The sequence below is a fragment of the Leptodactylus fuscus genome, chromosome 1, assembly GCF_031893055.1.
Source record: "Leptodactylus fuscus isolate aLepFus1 chromosome 1, aLepFus1.hap2, whole genome shotgun sequence".
Lineage (NCBI taxonomy): Eukaryota > Metazoa > Chordata > Amphibia > Anura > Leptodactylidae > Leptodactylus > Leptodactylus fuscus.
This window is the reverse complement of record NC_134265.1, coordinates 293,063,157-293,085,639: the sequence shown is the minus strand read 5'-3', so window position 1 is coordinate 293,085,639 and position 22,483 is coordinate 293,063,157. Positions and strand designations below refer to the sequence as shown.

Below are 22,483 nucleotides of genomic sequence, written 5' to 3'. Positions count from 1 at the left end.
TGGATGCAGATCTGAGTTGAAATCGGGACATACCTCCCTCCAACCGGGACCACGGGACATGTCACCCAAATCGTGACTGTCCCGCGGAAATCGGGACGGTTGGGAGGTATGCATCTTCTGCTAGGCCGGAGGGCCTTCCTACAGCTACATCGCTGCAGAAACAGTTGGGCAGCAGAAACTGGGCCTGAGTTGGCTGGTGAGGTTTCTTCACCTCCTGGAGAAGATTCTTCTTGTCCTGGAGTCCTGGACAGACCCCCGCCGCAGATTAATAACCGAGTCACGTTGCTGACGCCATCTTTGGGCCTGTAAGTTGACAACGCTCTATTCTACTACTCTTTCATTACTAACTCCCCTCCTGGCTCTCCTGCTTCCCTGCTGACTATTTCCTAAGACTGGCACACACTCTTTTGGTTGTGCTCTGGCCCCGGCAAGTTCCCCCCATCCCCATCTGTTGCTTAGTAATAATAATAATAATACCTTTTATTTATATAGCACCAACATATTCCGCAGCGCTGTACAATTTGTAGGGTTCAAATACAGACAGATACATAACAAAGAATGTCATTTCACACAATGGGACTGAGGGCCCTGCTCACAAGAGCTTACAATCTTAGTGAAGTTTATTGTGAACCTGGTCTCTTTACTTGAGCCCTCTCATTTCCTCCTCAACAGGACTGAACTAACGGAAATAACTAGAATAGGTATCCCCACTACATCCACCACCCCGGAAAGCAAGCGCCTGGTAGTTGTAGAGAAGAACAAGATAGCTAAAAGAAGAAAAGATGATGAGTATCGTACTTTTCAGCCGGAATGGACAGAGGAATTCGCTTTTGTGGAGAGAGCAGGTTCTGCAGTATGTCTAATATGCAATAATAAAATTGCATCGATGAAACGGTCAAATATAAAGCGGCACTTTGACACGCGCCATTTTACATTTGCATCCAAACATCCTGAGGGGGACAGCAGGAAGAAAGCATGTCAAGAGCTACTTAACAGAGTGCAAGCTAGTCAGCAGCAACTCCGTGTTTGGACCCAACAAGGAAACTCGAATTCAGCTAGCTTTACTGGTGCTTTAGCCATAGTGAGAAATGGAAAGCGATTCACAGATGGTGAGTATGCCAAAACATTCATGGTTGATGTCGCCAATGAACTTTTTGACGACTTTTCGAATAAAGACAAGATAATCAAACGAATAAAAGAAATGCCGCTGTCGGCAAGAACTGTTCACGATCGTACTATCATGATGGCAACTCAAATTGAGGCAACACAAGTGAAGGACATAACCTCAGCACAATTTTTTTCTCTCGCTTTGGATGAGACAACAGACGTAAGCCACTTATCCCAGTTCAGTGTTATTGCAAGGTATGCTGCAGGTGACACACTACGTGAGGAAAGTCTTGCTGTTTTGCCTTTGAAAGGAACAACAAGAGGCGAGGATTTATTCAAATCTTTAACTGAATTTGCTAAAGAACAAAATCTACCGATGGATAAACTTATTTCTGTGTGTACTGATGGTGCTCCGTGCATGGTGGGGAGAAATAGAGGATTCGTAGCACTTCTTCGTGAACAAGAAAAGAGACCTATCCTAAGTTTTCACTGCATCCTACATCAGGAGGCGCTTTGTGCTCAGATGTGTGGCGAGCAACTAGGTGAGGTGATGTCGCTGGTCATTCGTGTGGTCAACTTTATTGTTGCCCGAGCTTTACATGATCGCCAGTTTAAAACACTGTTGGAAGAAGTTGGGAATAATTATCCTGGTCTGCTTCTGCACAGCCATGTGCGTTGGTTGTCAAGAGGAAAGGTGCTCAGCCGTTTTGCAGCTTGTCTGAGCGAAATCTGGACTTTTCTTGAAATGAAAAATGTTGAACATCCTGAGTTAGCTAACACTGAGTGGCTCCTGAAGTTCTACTATCTTGTGGACATAACTGAACATCTGAACCAACTCAATGTGAAAATGCAAGATGTTGGAAATACAGTCTTATCCCTTCAACAAGCAGTGTTTGCATTTGAAAACAAGCTTGAACTCTTCATCGCCGACATTGAAACAGGTCGTTTACTACACTTTGAAAAACTGGGAGAGTTTAAAGATACATGCACAGCAAGTGACCCTGCTCAACATCTTGATCTTCAGCAGCTAGTGGGCTTCACATCTAATCTCCTGCAGTCATTCAAAGCACGCTTTGGAGAATTTCGTCAGCACACTCGTCTTTTTAAGTTCATCACCCACCCACATGAATGTGCAGTGGACAGCACTGACTTGAGTTACATCCCCGGTGTCTCTGTCAGAGATTTTGAGGTACAAGCTGCTGACCTGAAGGCCTCAGACATGTGGGTGACTAAGTTCAAGTTACTGAATGAAGATTTAGAAAGACTTGCACGACAGCAAGCAGAGTTGGCGAGCAAACACAAGTGGGTAGAAATGAAAAAACTTCAAGCCGCAGACCAGATGATTCTCAAAACTTGGAACGCGATTCCTCTCACATACCATACACTGCAACGTGTGAGTATTGCTGTACTGACAATGTTTGGCGCTACATATGCTTGTGAGCAGTCTTTCTCACATCTAAGGAACATTAAGACCAACCTACGATCACGTTTAACAGATGGAAGTCTCAACGCCTGCATGGATCTAAACCTCACCACCTATAAAGCAGACTACAAAGCCATCAGCAAATCCATGCAATACCAAAGGTCACATAAATGGTAAGTAGTACTTTATTCATCATTATTCATTATTGCTTAGGGCTCATTCACATCAGCGTTGTGAACTCCGTTATGCAGGTTTCCGTTTCCTGCCTAAAACAGAGGCAGGAGACGGAAACCTGCAGGAGTCTCTCTCACCCATTCATTTGAATGGGTGAGAGAGATGTCCGGCCGTGAGCGAAACCGGGTTTTATAATCCGGACACAGAGTCGGACATGCAGTACTCTGTGTCCGGATAAAAAAATCCGGTTTCGCGGCGGAGAGCATAAAACGCTCACCGCCGCTCACGGCCGGACCCGGTCTGTGCTTTCCGTCTTCTGCATGCCAAAGCACAGAACGGAAAGGAGAACGCAGGTGTGAACCTAGCGTTAGCAACAGAATTTTGTATGGCTCTCGCCCAATTACATCTTGAAATATGTTGCGTTCACGGCTCTCCTAGCCAAAAAGGTTCCCTACCCCTGCCATAACGAATTAGCCTAAGCATGTTTTTTTCCCAATTCCACCTCATTATGATTTTTTTCCAGCTTCCCAATACATTGCACAGGATATAATAGGGTGCCGGGGCTACACGGTGGCTCAGTGGTTAGCACTGCAGCCTTGCAGTGCTGGGTTCTGGTGCTCAAATCCCACCAAGGGCATAAAACCATCTGCAAGGAGTTTGTATGATCTCCCTGTGTTTGCATGGATTTCCATCCCATAGTCTAAAGACATACTGATAGGGAAAAATGTACATTGTGAGCTCCATGTGGGGCTCACAATCTACATAAAAAAAAAAAAGGATATAATATGGTGCCATTCAATGTACAATTTGGCCCACAAACAATAAGCCATCATGTGCCGAAAAATAAAAAGGTCTCTTGTAATGTGGGGAGGGAAATACAGGAATGTAAAAATGAAAACTGACTTGGTCTTTTAAGGGGTAAAAGAAAATTTTATAAACTCTAGATTCAGCACACATTTGTAAAGCAGTCCAGTGAAAAAATAAAATGGAATTGCTGACAGTTTGAGCCAAATATAGTAAGCTGAAAAGAGGCACTTTCATAGCCCGCATCCATGTACATGGATATTTCTTACCTTTATAAACTGCAGAAAAGCCCATTCCAGTCCAGTTATTACGTGTACGGAACTCAATCCACATTCTGCTGTCTGTTGATGTCAGAACTACTGGAGATTCTTCACCACAAAACCTGCCTAGAAGCAGAAATTAGACTGTCTATATAAGAGAAATCACAAATGGACACAATAAAGCATATACTGTACTTAATATTAAGTCACATAAATACATAATGCAAAACGAAAAAAAATACATATAATGCTCAGACACCATGAACATTACACAATTTAGTGATGTGTAAGATGTTATTAGCAATTTTTACAGAAAATGTATTCTTTTCCTCTAGAAATGTAGTCACACTACATAAAAATATACAGGAGGATGAAGATTAAATTAAAATATACACAGCGTAGTATGTCATGTTGACACATCAGTTAGGGCTCGTTCACATCAGCGTTCTCCTCTCCGTAGTTCAGGTTTCCGTTTCCTGCCTAAAACAGAGGCAGGAGATGGAAACCTGCAGGAGACTTTCTCACCCATTCATTTGAATGGGTGAGGAAGCTGTCCGGCCGTGAGCGTTTTGCGCTCTCCGCCGCGAAACCGGGTTTTTTAATCCGGACACAGAGTCGGACATGCAGTACTCTGTGTCCGGATTAAAAAATCCGGTTTCGCGACGGAGAGCATAAAACGCTCACCGCCACTCACGGCCGGACCCGGTCTGAGCTTTCCGACTTCTGGCATGCAGAAGACGGAAAGCTCAGAACGGACAGGTGAAAGCTAGTGTGAACCTAGCATAACATACCTGCAACTAATAGTGAAAAGGGCTTTTTGGGCCAAGAGAAGCCATCGTGTACATGGGAGATTTTACAACAATGCAAATTCAGAAGTTATGGAATGTCAGTTTTCCATAATACAAGTTAGTGCATGTAATCCTGTACAATACCTACCGAGTAATGGTGAATTTTTCTCGTAGCCATCTCGGACTTCAATATAGTCATACCAACACTGACTGCTATTGTTGACATCCATGATTGTGAAATTTAAAATAATCTGTAATAACAAATACGAGCATAAAAAAATATACTTTTTAGAAGTCCATTTACAATTTATTTAACTTCCAGCACTCAGAAAAAATAAAAATTGCTGTAGTCGTGTTACTATTACAAGTCTCTACGGTGAATTTTTGGCAAAAGTTTTTCAGATAAGTTGGCACAGAATTAGCCACATAAGCAAATTCTGCTGCTGCACTATAACTTTAATGCAATATGTCACGCAACTCATTGACCTTGGCAAGTTATTTTACAAATGAGATGTCTTGTTGGAGGTACAGTAAACAGCTATATCAGCATCACACTTAGAAGAATGTGCCAACAGCAGAATTGAACAAATCTTAAATTCTCTTAGGGTAAATTCTCATGGGGTTTTTTGGTCAGGATTGTGAGGCCGTATCCGCCTCAAAATCCTGATCAAAAAGACGGTTCCCATTGAGATCAATGGGAGCCGGTCCGTTCTTTTATATGGGAGCTCTTTGTTCTGGGTCCTGGAAAAAGAAGCAAGATGCTCATTCTTTCAAGCGGATTCGCCTTGCAACATCCGCCTGAAGACACTCCCTCCTCCCGACTAGGCCCATTTATTTGGGCCTAATCCAGAGAGAAGTGCGTGACTGGATGCCGGTGCACTGCACTGGCATCCAGTCACAGATACCCGTATTTTGGCCTCCGCCTCAGGTTCCGGTCCAAAAAACTCTGTGTGAACTTACCCTTACAAGTAAATTTTCATTATTACCACCCTCTATGTGTGTGTGAGTATGGCCCTATACCCAGAAGTATAGGACATGGAAGTTGTTTAGGTTAAGTGTCTATCACGATATTGATGGTGGGGGGGAATGTATGTATTGTAGGCACCCAATCATAATTACCGTACATAGTTCTATGGCCCCTAAGGGTGGACAATTAGTTTATGGTTATTAACTCACTTGAGGCCTGTTATTTACACATTGAAGGAGTCTTTTATATCATTGTGGTTTTAGTTTAGTATACGTCTATACAATTATTTTGCTTGATATAATATAGGCTAACGCTGGGTACACACCAGCGCCCATTCTACGTTCTGCCGGCAGAAGACGGAAACCTGTCAGACCATGTCCGGCCGTGAGCGCCAGTGAGCGTTTTGTGCTCTCCATGGCGAAACTGGTTTTTTTTAAACCGGACACAAAGTCCTGCATGTCCGACTTTGTGTCCGGTTAAAAAAAAAAAAAACGGTTTCGCCGCAGAGAGCACAAAACGCTCACTGGCGCTCACGGCCCTACACTTTTCAAACCCATTCATTTGAATGGGTTTGAAAAATGCCTGCAGGTTTCTGTTTCCTGCCCAGTTTTGAGCAGGAAACGGAAACCTGCATAACGGAAACCCCAGGCACAGATGTGAATGAGCCCTAAGTTTTATCTTTTTTTTTTTCAAACCATTGCATTCTGTGAAGTTCTCTTTCAAGCAGTCACCGCTGCAGTGAAGGGTTCACTTTGCATACAATTTCAAATGTCTTCGTGTGTCCTGGGAATCCTGTCAGGGTTTACTTTGCATATTTCTCAGAAATCCTTCATTTCATTCTGTTCTCAGACAGGGAATCAGATTTTGGCGACTGACAAAAGCCAGAGCCCTATATAAGTAGTAACTGTAGATATTCACACATGAGCAAGCTATAGGGGCAGTCTGCAAGTACACTAAGATCTGCGGATCAGGAGGAAACAAGCAATGACCCTATCTTTGAGTAAAACTTTCGGTGTACGATGGCTGCTTTCACTCTAGATAGAATTTGTACTTTTAGGTTGTGCTAGAACTGTCACTTTAATCAAACAATGTAACTAAAAGCAACCTCTACCTTTTGTCCTGGAGTCACAGAAATTCTCCATACACAATGAGTTGAAGCAGGGTATCCATATGGAAATCCAGGAGATGAAAAATAGCCTATGTAATCTTGTAAAGTTTCTCCACATGCTGAAAAATACAAAGAATACAGTGTAGTATCTTTATATATGTGATCTGCTAACAAAAAAGGCAGTAGCAACCCATATCAGGATAGTATTTTTGGCCTGGGTGCAGATGGCTAACACTATGCATATCTTGCATTATGTGACAAGTCTATACAGCCATTTATATGAGGAAAATGGTGAGGAATTTGGTGTAGAATTTCAGCGCTGAAAAAAAAAAGCCTCTCATTGACTTCAATGGGTTCCTTTAGGCTTAGTTCACACGTAAATAACGTGTGCCTTATTTTGGCACCAGAAAAAAACGCTTCCTGAATAGGAAGCGTTTTTTTTTTTTTACCTTGGCACGCTTTTTGTGGACCGTTTTTCTTTGTAAAAACTGCTTCCAGGAGGTTTTCCCATCCTTTAAGAGAACGGGCCGCAAAAAATGCGTTGCGTTTTTTACCACACAGTTTTCACTTCTATTGCTTTCTTCAGGCGAAAAATGCCTGAAGAAAGGTCATGTCGCTTCTTTTTCTCTGCTAGCAGAAAAATCTGCTAGCAGAAAAAAAAAAAAGCTAGCAGTCTACATAGACTAACATTGTATGGAGGAGGATTATGACGTGGATTCCGCTGTCAAAATCCTCCTCCATGTCCCCGTGTGAACTAGCCCTTATCTGTCCTGGGAGGCTTCTTTCAGTACTGAAATTCCACACCAAATTCCTCACCATTTTCATTCTTGTAAATGGACCCTGATGCTGAACAAGTCCTTAAAAACTGGTATCCTGAATGAACTGCTCCTACCCAAAATATGCCCTTAGGGCTAGTTCACACGTGAGCCGCGTCTCTCTCTGGTCAAAACCCACCTGCCGCGACCATCGTGGTCGCGGCTTTCCCCTCCGCTGTCGGCTCAAATGAATGAGCCGACATAGGAGGGTGCTGCCGGGGGCGGAAGCCGCGCGGCTCAACCCGCGCGGCTTCTGCCTGAAGATAGGGCAGGTCGCTTCTTTTCTCCGCTAGCAGCAGCCCGCCGCTAGCGGAAAAAAGAAGCCTGGCGGTCTGCATAGACCACCATTGTAAGGGGAGGTTTTTGACACGAAATCCGCTGTCAAAAACCTCCCCTGGGCTCACGTGTGAACGAGCCCTTATCAGAAGAGGCTGCTGAGAGAAATGTTAGGAATAGATGGGTTCATCAGCTCCTTCACAAGCATCATCTGTTGGTGTTGATGATCCGCCTTCTCCGACGTTTCTGCAGCTGTCAAGCTGGCCTGCTGTTGAACTCGTTCCTCGCCCTGTGCCTGTGATTGTTCCAGCATCTCAGCAGCTTGCTGGGATGCCATATAATGAGCATGTTGTTGACATTGCTGATCCCCCTCAGCTGCACTTGAGAAGAGCTCTGTTGACTTCTGGCTGTTTGCGATAAATTAGATTCTCTTTTTCCAGGCATGTTGAATATTGGCAAACTGCCAATTGGGATTAAAGGTGTTTGCCCATGTCACTTTGTCTGCACTGGAGCAGATCAGATAATGTGCAAATGTGTATACACACTGAGGGTTAGCATGTGTTTACACAGAGAGATAACAACCCTGGGCTTTCTCAGAAGGTGAGATAAGAGCAGTGTAATATAGTATGTGAACATAAATTCATAACAGTCGTGAAGCCATATCATTTACCGGGATAAAAAGCCTATGTGTTAATCAAGGGTACAATCTATCTATGTGCCAAATTTCATTCAAATCCGTTCAGCCGTTTTTGCGTGATTGAGGAACAAACATCCAAACATACAAACTTTCACATTTATAATATTAGTAGAAAGAATTTACTTGGAATAGAATTGTATGAAACAGTATTGGGTGGTATACATTTTAGAGAAATATGTTTTGTGGATTTAGATAATGACCTGCAAGTATCCTGTTGAATTTTGTAGAATGAAGAAGAAAAAAAATTAGTTTAGGAGTCCATTCACACGGAGTAAAGTGGCGCTGATTCTGGCACGATAGCTCGCATAAGAATCAGCGCTGAAAAAAGGACTCCCATTGACTTTAATGGGTTCTGTTTTCCACACGGAACCCATTGAAATCAATGGACGGCTTTTTTACCCATTGATTTCAATGGGTTCCGTGCAGACAACAGAACCCATTGAAGTCAATGGGAGTCCTTTTTTCAGTGCCGATTCTGGCGTGAGCTTTCATGCCAGAATCAGCGCCACTTTACTCCGTGTGAATGGACCTTTATGCTAGCAAAGGTTACATGTTTTAAAGGAATGCTGGTTTGGCTGGAACCTATGCACATGTAGCCAATTTACATTCATTCCCCTTTCATGGCTGGAAACATTTGAAGGAAGATTCTGAGTAATATGTTTTCTAGGCAGTTTACCTGGACACTTGTAGAGCTTCCTTGCCTGTGCAATATCTCCTTCACTGAGTCTTGTGCGCTGCCCAATAGAAGGTTGAAAACCATTTTCATCTAGGAAGGGCCGAATGGTGTCCGAAACAGTATCCCTACAATACGATACACACACAAAAAAGGATCATCAGTTCCATTACACGTCTCATGCTTAAACAACAGATGAGATTAGGGTGTTCAAATTAAGAAGACCCCAATTATATCTACAATTTCTGCACCTCCTTTAGTGATTGTGTTTATTTTGAATATATATTTTTTGGCATTTACCAAAAGTAAGTTTTTTCTGCTTGGATTTTCTTAGAATTTATATGCTTTTTTATGCACATAATTTACATGACTAACAGCTTTGGATGATATCTTGTCAGCCAAGCAGCTATTCCTCCTGACCCTCATCCTGGTCTTGCTGAGTGTTCAGAATGAGGAAAGGAGAGGAGAGTACAGTACATCTTCAACGGGAACAAAATGATCAGGGACTAAACATACCTGTCATTCTTTTTCCTTGTCGGAGGAAAATTTGGATTCCGCTATAAATAAGCCAGTCAAATTTGCTCTGTGTGAGGGTATTTAGCACTATGTAACCAGACCGCGCACAGTGCTCTGCTCCTAGGTAACAAGCAGCAGATGACCTTATCATCAGGCAAAGCTGGGCTCTTAGGGTAAGTTCACATTGGGTTTTTTGGTCAGGATTTTGAGCGACATGCTCATTCTTTCAGGCAGATTCACCTCGCGACATCTGCATGAAGACACTACCTCCCATTTGGGCCTAATCTGGAGCGGAGTGCGCGGCTGGATTCCGGTGCACTGCTACAGCATCGAGTCGCAGCTACCCATTTTTTGGACCGGAACCTGAGGCGGCTTCCGGTCCAAAAAACCCTGTGTGAACTTATCCTTACTCTGGAGCAATGCTTCTCAAACTGTAAGGTGCAGGTTCATCTCAGTGTCAGGCTTGGTGCAAGGCTAGCATTATCAGTGCACGTGGTGACATCTTCACCAGGAGAAGTTCAGCTAGCGTTTGAGGGCTGGATCCTCAACCGTTAAACTGGTACTTGGGGTGAAATTAGGGAATGACTTGTTGCAAATGTGTGAGGTTTTGTTTGAGGAGAATGCTTCTGTCAATCAGCTAGAGGCAGAGACTAGAATGGAGTGGCTTGAATCAGGTGTGTCATGGATCCAGTAGGTATCTCAGCTCTGGGAAAGCTAGCTGTGTGGTCTGGCAGGCTTTGTCTGACTAAAATTGAGTAAATTACTCAAAAAAAAAAAACTTGAGGGACCTATGAGTATGTAGAAAATAGACGTCTGCTGATAACAAGAACCTCAAAACCATTTGTGATCTAATGAAATTTCATGTCAGTCCAAGCTCTTTAACAGCCAATGTACCACAGACGGTTTAGACCTTGGCCATACACATTAAATAATATTATGGAAGGGTTTTTCTAGAAAGTACTCTAGAATTTAGGATTCAAGTCAAAAATGTATAACTTGATTTTCTAACCTTGAGAAGGTGTTCCTTGCATAATGCATGATGCTCTCATAATCATACGGCTCTCCTTGTGAGTTCACCTCTCTCGCCTCCATTCTCAGAAAATTGTATTCCTGGCCTAGGATATGAAATATGTAACATTTAATAAACAAAGCAGTGAAGCTAAGCTACTATGCCCAAACATGTCTATATCTATGTGTGACCTTTCAGTTAAGCCACGGTTTAGAATAATATAGCATTTGTACAACAAAAAAAATTACCTGGTTGAATATTTTTTTTGATAATAGCCACGTGATCATCTCGGTCTGGTCGAGTGTGCTCATGCCAATAGCCTATCACATGGCCCAACTCATGAACCACAATTCCAAACTTATCACAGTCTTTGCCTATTGATATTGCTTGAGGACCATTTCCTCTTCGACCCACATAAGAACAGCACCTGAGAAATATAGTCAAGAACAAAACCTTAACATCCAATGGTAGTCACAATGGATTTTCACCCAATTACTAAATAAATAGAACAACCCTTGAATCATTTATTACAAGTCACATTTCCATGGTATCACATGATATACTGAGAGCATTGAGCCATGCACTAACAATTTGTTGCCAAGACTGTCTCAACTGAATGGTTTGCTGTCTACCCTGGTGACAGGGTTGGCATGTGGAAGAACTGGTGAAGACCCATTTTGAGAACTAGATATCAGAACTAGGCTCCAAGGTTGTACTTTCTGAAATACTACCTATGCCATTTACAACAAAGGAAAGGAAGTGGGAGGTTAGATAGATAAATGTATGGATCACGTCTTGCTGCAAGAAAGAAGTATTTGGTGCCAGCTGTTTTCCACAGATAAAACTTACATCTGGATGCGGGGTAGGTGGGCCAGGCAGACATTACAGCAATAAATAGGTCAGAAGGGGACAGGCTGTAGTAATGTGGGGGATTAGAGCAGTTGCTAGTGAGGTCCATTTGTTACAAAACACTATTGGAACAATATCTCCATAAAATTTCAACGAGGCTGAGGCCCCACGTTGTGGAAATGCAGCTTCTTTTGTTGCAGATTTTGCTGCATTCTTTTTGAGCCAATGCATTCCTATTGGAATGCAGAGACTTAGCAGTGTTGAGCCAGTTCTGCTCAACTACACCGTGTGTCAGTCAGCCCATCAGATGTAGCAGAGCCGAGGGTGCACTAGAACCCTTATGCACACTCGGCTCTGCTACATCAGATGTAGCAGAGCCGAGTGTGCATAAGGGTTCTAGTGCACCCTCGGCTCTGCTACATCTGATGTAGCAGAGCCGAGTGTGCATAAGGGTTCTAGTGCACCCTCGGCTCTGCTACATCTGATGGGCTGACCGGCACACGGTGTAGTTGAGCAGAACTGGCTCAACACTGCTAAGTCTCTGCATTCCAATAGGAATGCATTGGCCAGCCTTCGGCCAATCAGCGCTGGCTCTGCCGGAGGAGGCGGAGTCTAAGGTCGGACCTGAATGGAGACTGGTGTGGAGCAATCTTAGACTCCGCCTCCTCCAGCAGAGCCAGCGCTGATTGGTCGAATTCCGTACTCTGGCCAATCAGCGCTGGCCAATGCATTCTATTAGCCCGATGAAGTAGAGCTGAATGTGTTTGCTTAGCTCAACTACGCCGGTGGAGTAGTTGAGCTAAGCACACACATTCCGCTCTGCTTCATCAGGCTAATAGAATGCATTGGCCAATCAGCGCTGGCCAATGCATTCTATTAGCGTGAGCTGAGTGTGCACAGGGGTTCCAGTGCACCCTCGGCTCTGCTACATCTGATGTAGCAGAGCCGAGTGTGCATAAGGGTTCTAGTGCACCCTCGGCTCTGCTACATCTGATGGGCTGACCGGCACATGGTGTAGTTGAGCAGAACTGGCTCAACTCTGCTAAGTCTCTGCATTCCCATAGGAATGCATTGGCCAGCCTTCGGCCAATCAGCGCTGGCTCTGCCGGAGGAGGCGGAGTCTAAGGTCGGACCTGAATGGAGACTGGTGTGGAGCGATCTTAGACTCCGCCTCCTCCAGCAGAGCCAGCGCTGATTGGTCGAATTCCGTACTCTAGCCAATCAGCGCTGTCCAATGCATTCCTATGGGAAAAAGTTTATCTCACAAAAATCACAATTACACACCCGATAGAGCCCCAAAAAGTTTTTTTAATAACATTCCTACCTAAATAAAGGTTATCCCTAGCTATCCCTGCCTGTACAGCTATCCCTGTCTCATAGTCGCAAAGTTCACATTCTCATATGACCCGGATTTGAAATCCACTATTCGTCTAAAATGGAGGTCACCTGATTTCGGCAGCCAATGACTTTTTCCGATTTTTTTCGATGCCTCCGGTGTCGTAGTTCCTGTCCCACCTCCCCTGCGCTGTTATTGGTGCAAAAAAAGCACCAGGGAAGGTGGGAGGGGAATCAAATTTTTTTGGAGTTTGCCACGTGATGTTCGATTCGAATCGAACACATCGAACAGCCTGATATCCGATCGAACATGTGTTCGATAGAACACTGTTCGCTCATCTCTAGTTAACATGGATAGCAAGGGTTTACAAATGTCATGAGCTTGAGGCCCTGGTCCAAGAGGTACACATTGGTGGGCGTGAGATGTAGCTAGATTCCTCACATGAATAAGTTGTTAGCGTTCAGGGTTTTACATTTTGCAAAGAAAGGGCGGTTGAGCATGTATGTAAGAAGTAGCATGAAAGTAATTGTGAGGGTGTAGAATCGTATAAGGATGTGAACACTGATAAAATGCATTTTGGCATAATCTATAGATCCCCCAAAATTACTGAGGAGTAAGGGCCAGTGCACACGGAGTTTACGCGAGCGCATTTTAGCATAATACACGTGTATAGAATAAACGTATTAAAGTAACACTCCCACTGACTTCAATTAAATCTTTTACACGTGTAAAAAAAAGAGTAAAAAAACGCGCCAAAAAAAGTGATGCGTTTTTTGACGTGTTTTTTACACGTGTAAAAAATTTCATTGAAGTCAATGGGAGTGTTATTTTAACACGTGTAAACTATACACGTGTATTATACCAAAATGCGCTCACATTCTTTAAAAAATTTTTTTTACTTTAATACTGTATTTGTTTGACCTCCTATGGATCTTGAACCCCAGGGGATCTGATCACGAATGCAATGCGATGCACTCCAAAATGGTGCCGGGTTTGACATGGCAGCTGCTCATCTCATGAACAACAGCCATATCTAAATACCAGACATCCACCGTAATAGTATGGTGGATGTCGGGAAGGGATTGAGCTAAAGGCAAACAGTAACCAGGACAGAAATAATACAGATTTATTAACAGTAACTAGAAATAGATTGATTGTTTACTTACCCACAAGACCCGTATATAAAGACAATGTAGTTTTTCTCATTAGTGTGCTCTACAAAGCTTACACAAGTGACCTTTTCCCAGTGTCTCATGGCCTGCTGGAATATGGCTCTCTGACTTCCTAGAGGAAATGCAAAAGGGGATAAACAACAATTTAAATAGGTGGTTAGGAATATCAGCTAGGCACATTATACGTCACACCTCAAACTTCAAATATTACACTATCACTCTGTTTTACTTATTCATTAACATGTAGCTGTCCATTCATCCCTGGCCAGCTTCTAGATTCAGTACTGAGGCTCCATAGATCCTTGTTTACGTCACTTCCAATGATGTCACCCGCCAAGGTGCTCAGCGTGGGGTAAGAATGGACTATTTTATGCACAAAAAAGAAATAAGCAGGGCATTCACCGGGGTGCTTCATTTAAAATCGTGATCCTTTATTTCATCCTTCTTAAAACACTTTGCACAGAGGGAAAGCAACAACTTCAAGCTACGTCCGTTTCGTGCACTCAGCACTTCGTCAGGCAAGTAAAAAGTTCATCCAGCACCTGACATTACCATTTGGGCACGGTTTGTAGTGGGCGGTGTAGGCTATAATATAGACGTGGTGCCGCTTGTGTGTTTTTTTCTGCTTTATGGACTATTTTATGCCAGCGCCCATGTGGCCATTTTGGAATTGTTATTTATTATAGTGGGCTCTATTGTGATAATTTTGTTAATATTATTGATGCCAGCCCCATCACCCTATGTCATGCATTATGATTCTATTTTTTAATCATTCATATAATTATTATTAGATGGAGTTTCCCGGTTCTATTGTCAGCAGTGCTGTACATATATTCTTATTTGTACTGGCGCTACCAACCCTCTAGCCCCATGAACTGGTTTTATTATCAGCAGCATTGCACGTCTACAATATCCCTTTTTAAACCAGAGCAGCTAAGCCTTGCGTCTCCTCCGTCTATCCCTTCTCTGTCTTTATCACATCTATGTTGTGCACCTTCGTTGATCCACGCACAGGTGCACAACGTCTCATCATGACGGGCTGCTACTGCGCCTGTGTGGCCGGTGGCAGCAGCTGCTCTGGTTTTTGCAGGCACAGAGATTACGACTAGAGATGTGCGAGTACTATTTAGAACTCCCGTTTCGAATAGCACGCACCCATAGGAATGAATGAACGTAGTCGGCACGCAGGGGGTTAAGCGGCCGGCCGCCAGCAACGTCTGCGTGCCAGTTGCTTCCATTCATGCCTATGGGTGTGTGCTATTTGAAACAGGAGTTTTGAATAGTACTCGCTCTCTTTACTCTTCACTGCGCGGATTCCGATTTCACCGCGCAGGCTCAGTTTTGATTATGAGATTCTGATCCTTAGCGCACCTGCATGAGTTTTCGCTACCTGCGCCAATGCTTTTACATTAACCAGGCATCAGTGTGCTGGTACATGCACTCTGGCACCTCGTGGATGTCATGAATCCGTAAGATGGCTTTAGGCTGTTTATTTCAAACAATACTTAGAATAAATTAACTCAGAAATTGCTGTCTTCTATATGCAATATCTGTAATGATTAGCTACATGAGTTTTGGTTTTTATATTTGCCTGTTTCACTGTGCAGATGCTCAGACACACCCAATGGCTGTGTTTTAAGCACCCTCTTGTTGTCTATTTAAAGATGAATGTTTGTCAGTTCAGTTGATGTCCTTTCTACACTTGATAAAGATGTTTTCATGCTTTGAAACACTTTGTGTGCCTGACATTAATAAAGTATTGTTTTCATCAGCACTGATCACCTCACCATTTCCTTCTTGGATTTGGTTTGGTCCTCTACATCTTTTTTTCCCAAATGGAAACCCAATCTGCATAAAAAGCGGTTACCTTAGGAAAAGTCAAACATCATACATGCCCCAAAATGTTATCAATTTCCCCTTCTAAAAGCTGGATAATTATTACTACATCTGAAGGAATACTGAAGCTCTATAGTCACTCTACAACAATGCTATGACAGTATTGACAGTCTTTTAGTATTAGAAAGATTCATCTTACCAGTGAATTTAGCGGCAATAACATAGGGAATAACTCCACCAGGCCATATCCTTTCTGTACGAGATGTAACAGCTCTGGGAATTCTTCTTATCTTCTTAGCCTTTCGTGAGGATTTCTGATCTGCACGTTGTTCATTAGAAATTTCGCAGTCGTAATCTGTTAATAGAAACATCCATTATGCCCACTGTTATCAACTGCTTAGAACAATTCTGGCAAATTTGCTATAACTGGCATATCATAGTCTTAATAAATGTCCCGAATGACACCCAGATATTTTTGAAAATGCTGCAGCATCTTCTTAACACTGTCAGTAGGGTTGAGCGATCGTGTTCGGAAAAGATCGGATTCCGATCGGCGATCGAGAAAATTTCAAGATCGCGATCGGAATTCCAAACACAATCTTTTTAGGTGGGATCGAGATCGGTGATTATTTCCCACAATGCTTTGCTACTGCCCTAGCATAGTGGGAAAAGCTAACAATGTTAGCCTTCACACTGAGTATACGCTCTTCTCATTCTGAGCGGAGTGTATACTCAGTGTGAAGGCTCCGCTGTGGTTCTATAGGAATGAATGGAAGTAGCCGGCACACAGCCTTAACCCCCTGTGCGCCGGCTGCGTCCATTCATTCTAATGGGAGACTAGCTAACATCTCTATCATCACAGCTAAAATCAGTGATGATACATTACTATTTTTAGACGTGATGATTAAAAAAACGGAAAACAGCGTTTGTATAGAAGTATATCAAAAACCGACAGCAACGAACACATTGCTACACTATAAGAGTTTTCATGATCAATCAGTAAAAGATTCTATTCCTTATAGCCAGTTTATTCATTTAAAAAGAATTAATAGCAATGTTTCCTCCTATGAAAAACAAGCAGAACTTCTAAAAAAACGAATAAAGTTAAGGGGATATCCAGATTCTAATATCGAAAAGGCTTATGAAAAATTAAGAGGTATCGATAGGTCCAGATTATTGAATGGTCTAGACAGATGAATAAGTCAAGTGATAGATTCAGTTTCACTTTTAGATACAGTTCAATGGCCAATCAAATTAGAACAGCTATTTACCGTAATTGAAGTATTATTCAATCCGATGCGGTCCTATCATCAAGAGCTGAGAAAAACCTTTGATCAGCTTCAAAAGCTGTTGTACCATAAAAGATACATTAGTTTCTAGCCGTTTACCTAAAGACGAATCTAATTGGCTAGAGAAGTATCGCCCAAAAGGGAATTTCCAATGTGGCAATTGTAATTTCTGCCATCACAATTTGAAAGAAAATGTTCTTTCACTAGGAAAAGTTAAACACACTGTGCATCAGTTCTTGAATTGTAAGACGCAATTTATAGTTTATGTGATTTTTTGTCCATGTGGTTTTTACTATATCGGTAAAACCATTAGACCACTGTTCGTTTGCTTTCGCGAACATTGCAGGTCAATACAAACTGGGAAAGGGTCTCCACGTCTCATTAAGCATATCCAAGATACACATGGTGGGAATTCAAGCTGTCTAAAATTTGCTGGAATCGAGATGATAGATATACCCCCTCAAGGTGGTGATCGTAACAAATTATTACTTCAGTGCGAAGCGAAATGGATATTGCGCATTGAAGCTATGGGCCCTTTGGGGCTCAACGACAAAATAGATATGAGTATATTTCTATGAATGATCTCACAACTCCCACTTTGTGTATCTTGACATGTTTAGTCTTTTTTTTTTTTGCGAATAAGAGCATTAATATATATAGATTGGTAGAATTCTCTTCTATTTTCTTGTATTCTTAACAAATATCTTATATATGGCCATGGCTATTACTGTCTATGTCCATATTATAGCCTTTACAATTGATGTTGCACTGTATATATACAGTATATACTTCCAGTCCCTATAGACATCAGTCTCTTCTAGGTAGTTAATTAATTTTTTGCTTCTGGGCTAACTTATAAGGCTTTGTGCTCATATAAGAACTATTTGTTGAATGTGATATGCGTCTTCCCCCTCCTCCCTGCTCCCTTACGGCGGCTTTATAATTTTTATTTTTTATTTTTTGGCTATGTGTCTTGCCATGGGCTTCTGCTTGGAGTTAGCTTTGCTGCGGTACGGCAGCTCTTTATTGCTGCGCATGCGCGCACAGCCGATAATGTGTCGGCATTTCATTTCTATGGTAACAAGCTGAATGGCTTTGTTGCCTAATGCGCATGCGCGTCGGCCGCTAGTTTATTGGATACAGGCACCGCGAGTTGCTTTTGTTCTGCTGCCTGACACGTATGTGCACCAGCCCGGACGTACGGCCGGCTGTTTTCATTCTGGTCCGCTGCCGGGTGGGGAGGAAAGAGGAGGAGGAAAGAGGAGTAAGAGTCTGGTGGCTCTGATTGGCCAGTTTTGAAGCTAACTCAGTGACTTCCAATTTAGCTAATTATGTTTTATATCTATATAAACCTGCATTTCTGATTATTCTGTGATTGTATTAGAGGCTTGAAAACAAACGGCTGTTGCCTTTTCTGTTGCCATACATGCTGTTTCTTCCCTCCCAGAAGGTTGTTTTTAATTTTATGTTTTCCCTAATAAAGGATGTTTTTTAGAAGAAAATCATCAATGGGTGAGTGCCCTTCCTATTTTCTCTTTCGTTTTGCTTATTTCCATATGCTATTTTTTGGATGTTGAGCACCCCCAGACTTCTAAAAATAATTGGTCATTTCCTCGTGGACCTGTTTATTAATCTTTCATTGTATTCATGCATATGTTGAATCAGCAGTGCCATCCCTAGTCTGATTAAAAAAAATCCTCTGGCTACTTAGTGATTAAAAAAAATCACTACACAGCGTGGATTCTAACAATTAAAGCATTCAATTGTTAGATTCCATGCTGTGTAGTGAATAGGATTGTTTTTAAAATCTGATCTCCGATTAGTAAAAAAATCCCATTGACTTGCATTGGGATCGGAATTGGGATCGAGATCGGGTTTGAATGAAAAATGATCAGAAATCGGATTTCAAAATCGATCCTGTAAAGTCATGATCGGCTCAATCCTAAGGGGCCCCTGACGAAGCCGTTGGGCGAAATGCATGTTGGGGCGCGGTACGGGTGGTAGGTGCTTTATATTATAACTATGGTCTTAGGGTTGGTCCTTTACCTTCTATGTATATAATTTTCACACGTCTTTGTTGTGCATTCTTACCTATGGGATATTTCTATCTGCTTTGGAACTGCCACACTTGCAACAACATGTGAATCCTTATTATTTGACTGTGATGTACATACTTTTTTCACCCTAGACCTATATACTATTTATTACCACACACCACCCGCCTTTTTGTGAAGCATTTACCCCCTGTTGTCTATGTGTAATTTATGTTTTCATATTTATTATCACTTAATAAAAATTGTCATTTAATTTATTGTGTTGCTTCTGTCCCTTCTTGGACATAGTCATACTTACTGTAGTTTATTTTTGAAGCAGTTGCTTTTTTGTGTGCCTTGTGTTGCAAAAATGTTTGTGTTACTATTAAGCTGGGGCACCACGGGCTGGAAATGCTGCAATTTGCCCTGTAAATACAGTCCTATGAAAAAGTTTGGGCACCCCTATTAATCTTAATCATTTTTAGTTCTAAATATTTTGGTGTTTGCAACAGCCATTTCAGTTTGATATATCTAATAACTGATGGACACAGTAATATTTCAGGATTGAAATGAGGTTTATTGTACTAACAGAAAATGCGCAATATGCATTAAACCAAAATTTGACCGGTGCAAAAATATGGGCACCTCAACAGAAAAGTGACATTAATATTTAGTACATCCTCCTTTTGCAAAGATAACAGCCTCTAGTTGCTTCCTGTTTGGCGATTTACAGTATCTGCAAAGTGGATGGGATTTGTGTGAATCCCATGCCCACTTTGTGTTTCAAACCGCAGCACAAACACAATCTACTTTCCTGTTCACATGATTCGTTTGGGCTGCACGCGGAAAGCACGCGGCCCCCATTATAGTCTATGGGGATCGTGTGCTTTCACTGCACCCTGCTTACAAATGCATTCGGTAGTCCGTTCTGGGGTCCCCAGGCGGACTCCCCGAACGGATTACTAAATGCAAATGTGAACCAAGCATAAGCCAAGAACACTTCTTCCCTCAAACAAGTAAAGACAATGACATCATGAAATTATCTGAAGTGTCTCTGCTCCCTATGACCTTCACATCTTTTGTGCCATATTGATTGGCAGCCAGACGCTTTGCTTTCATCTAGATTGCATACTGCTGACTGCTTTTATCTTCTGGTAATGAATTTTCCCAACAAGAAGCTATTATGCTATCTAAAAATAGACACCCAAAAATTCAGTGTATAAATATAAAAAAAAAATCTTTACTGGGTTTGAAATGGATCTCAGAGGCGCTCCTGCCTGGTGTTAGAATCAATAGCACAGAGCTTCACAGATACGACCAAAAACGATAATGAAAGAAATCACAGATACTGTTTACAAGTCTAATAAATATGGATTGTGCAAAATATCCAGAAACAGTAAAAATACTGTATGTTCTCACCTATTATCTTTTTCAAGATTAATGGACTGTAACTCCCAGTACAACAAAAGTTACATGTCTGCAAAATGACTATTCAAAAATGAAATGAAGAAATACCACAAATCGAAGATTACTCTGGACCTATACATAAGCCATTTTCTGACACAATTGGGACTACCTCTGTTTACCCCCTTCTGTCTTTGACAGACCATATCTACTTGGTTGGTAGCTGTCAGGCATTGCTACCAACTGATCACTGTCTTTTGGGCTCCTTGACACCCTTGCTGGGAGTGCCTCTCAATCCATTGTTCTTACTCTCTCTTCTTCCTCTTACTTCTTCTCACACTTTTTTCTTCTCTCTCCTCCTCTCCCTTGTAGCACCCCTTTTCCCTCCCCTTGTCTGTTAGTGTCCCCCTCCTTGTTCCACACCTCTCCCCCCCTTATTGTTGGCTGTGTTGATCATCCAATCCCTCACTGCTGATATAAACCATCACCTCCTTTAATGTCCATGGTCTTAACTCACTAAATAAAAGATTCCAAACTACACTCAAATGTAGTCTTCCTCCAGGAAACACACTTTAAATCTGGGAAAGTCCTGCACCTTGCGACCAGAAATTTTCCTCTTTGTTTCCATACCACTAATCCACTGGCGTCCTCCAGAGGAGTCTCTATCATTTTCCACCACCTAGTACCCTTCCAATGTTCGAATCATTATAAAGACTCAGAGGGTAGGATTTTGATAGCCAAAGGAATGATTGCATCATGCAAATATACGTTCACAAACTTGTATGCACCAAATACAGGGCAAGTTCCCTGGCTCATCTCAGCCCTTCGCACCTTAGAGCACTTCACAGAAGGTCCTATAATCCTTGCAGGCAACTTTAATCTTGCCCTCAATCCTGCCCTGGACTCCTCCACTGGGTCCTTGACTACCCCTCAAAAAACTCTTGGCAGGCTGCTTCAGGACCTACACTTTGAATCACATCTTTGTCTCGAAGGACCTTCCTCAATTCTCCTCAAATTCTCATATAGGACCCGATATACTTGGTCTAAAGACTGGTTTCCACACCCTGCAATTTGCCGCTTTTGCTGAGGATGTGCTATTTTTAGTTTCCAAACCGGAGAAGAGGTTGCCTGCAATTGTGGACCTGCTCACATGTTACGGCATTGTCTCAGGATACAAAGCCAAGCCAAGCCAAGACGAATCTGAAGTCCTTAATGTCACTCTCTCATTCAAAGTAGCTACACAGCTGCTTCTTCCTCCCCTTTTAAGTGGACATCTACATCTCTCAAATATGTAGCAATTAATTTGACTGCAGACCCCTACAAATTGTATGCTGAAAATTTTGTTAATCCAGTAAAGATCAGTAAACTGGCTTTCCTCTCTTCATGGGAGGTAGAATTGGGCCTTAAACTCTCCAAGATGTAAATTAAACACATCCTTCACAACTCACATGGTTTCTCACCATGTGTATGTCTTCAGGAGGTTCATTATAAACTGCTTACGAGGTGGTACCACACTCTTCAATGGATGTACCGGATGAACTTGTTTGATATGGATAAATGTTGGCGATGCAAGTCTCATACTGGATCATTAACGCATATTTGGTGGTCTTGCCCAAGAATCCAACCTTTCTGGCAGGGTTTCCAGACTGTCCCTGGTCGGCTAGTCTCTCCTTCCTTTTTGTTAATGGTACCCATGGTTCTCCTGTCCATCCCAACTGCCCAATATTGACCATCTCATTCCAATGTCGTCACCTTCCTGCTATCAACCGCCATAGCTCTCATACCTTGAAAATGGCTCAGTGGACCAAAATTGAATGGATTGAGAAAGTCAACCAAATAGCTCGTTTTGAGGAGCTCTTTGGAGCTCTCGCTCCAAATTTCTGAAAACATGGACGCCTTGGAGGAATTTGTCATTTCAGCAAAGCCTAGCAATTTTGGTCCTCTGGT

At 42.3% G+C, this 22,483-nt stretch overlaps 1 protein-coding gene across 1 annotated transcript in view; it reads right to left on the bottom strand.

Moving 5' to 3' along the window:
- The window catches only part of LOC142217653 (tolloid-like protein 1), a 32,284-nt gene extending 10,053 nt beyond the window's left edge, over window positions 1–22,231 (bottom strand). The window contains exons 1-9 of the mRNA XM_075286026.1: window positions 22,162–22,231; window positions 16,010–16,165; window positions 13,969–14,086; window positions 10,866–11,044; window positions 10,618–10,723; window positions 9,096–9,220; window positions 6,635–6,750; window positions 4,705–4,807; window positions 3,778–3,894 (exon numbers count right to left, since the gene is read on the bottom strand). Of these exons, the coding sequence (XP_075142127.1) occupies window positions 3,778–3,894; window positions 4,705–4,807; window positions 6,635–6,750; window positions 9,096–9,220; window positions 10,618–10,723; window positions 10,866–11,044; window positions 13,969–14,086; window positions 16,010–16,165; window positions 22,162–22,231 (1,090 nt within the window). The remainder of the gene's footprint in view (window positions 1–3,777; window positions 3,895–4,704; window positions 4,808–6,634; window positions 6,751–9,095; window positions 9,221–10,617; window positions 10,724–10,865; window positions 11,045–13,968; window positions 14,087–16,009; window positions 16,166–22,161) is intronic.
- Window positions 22,232–22,483: the final 252 nt, after the last annotated feature.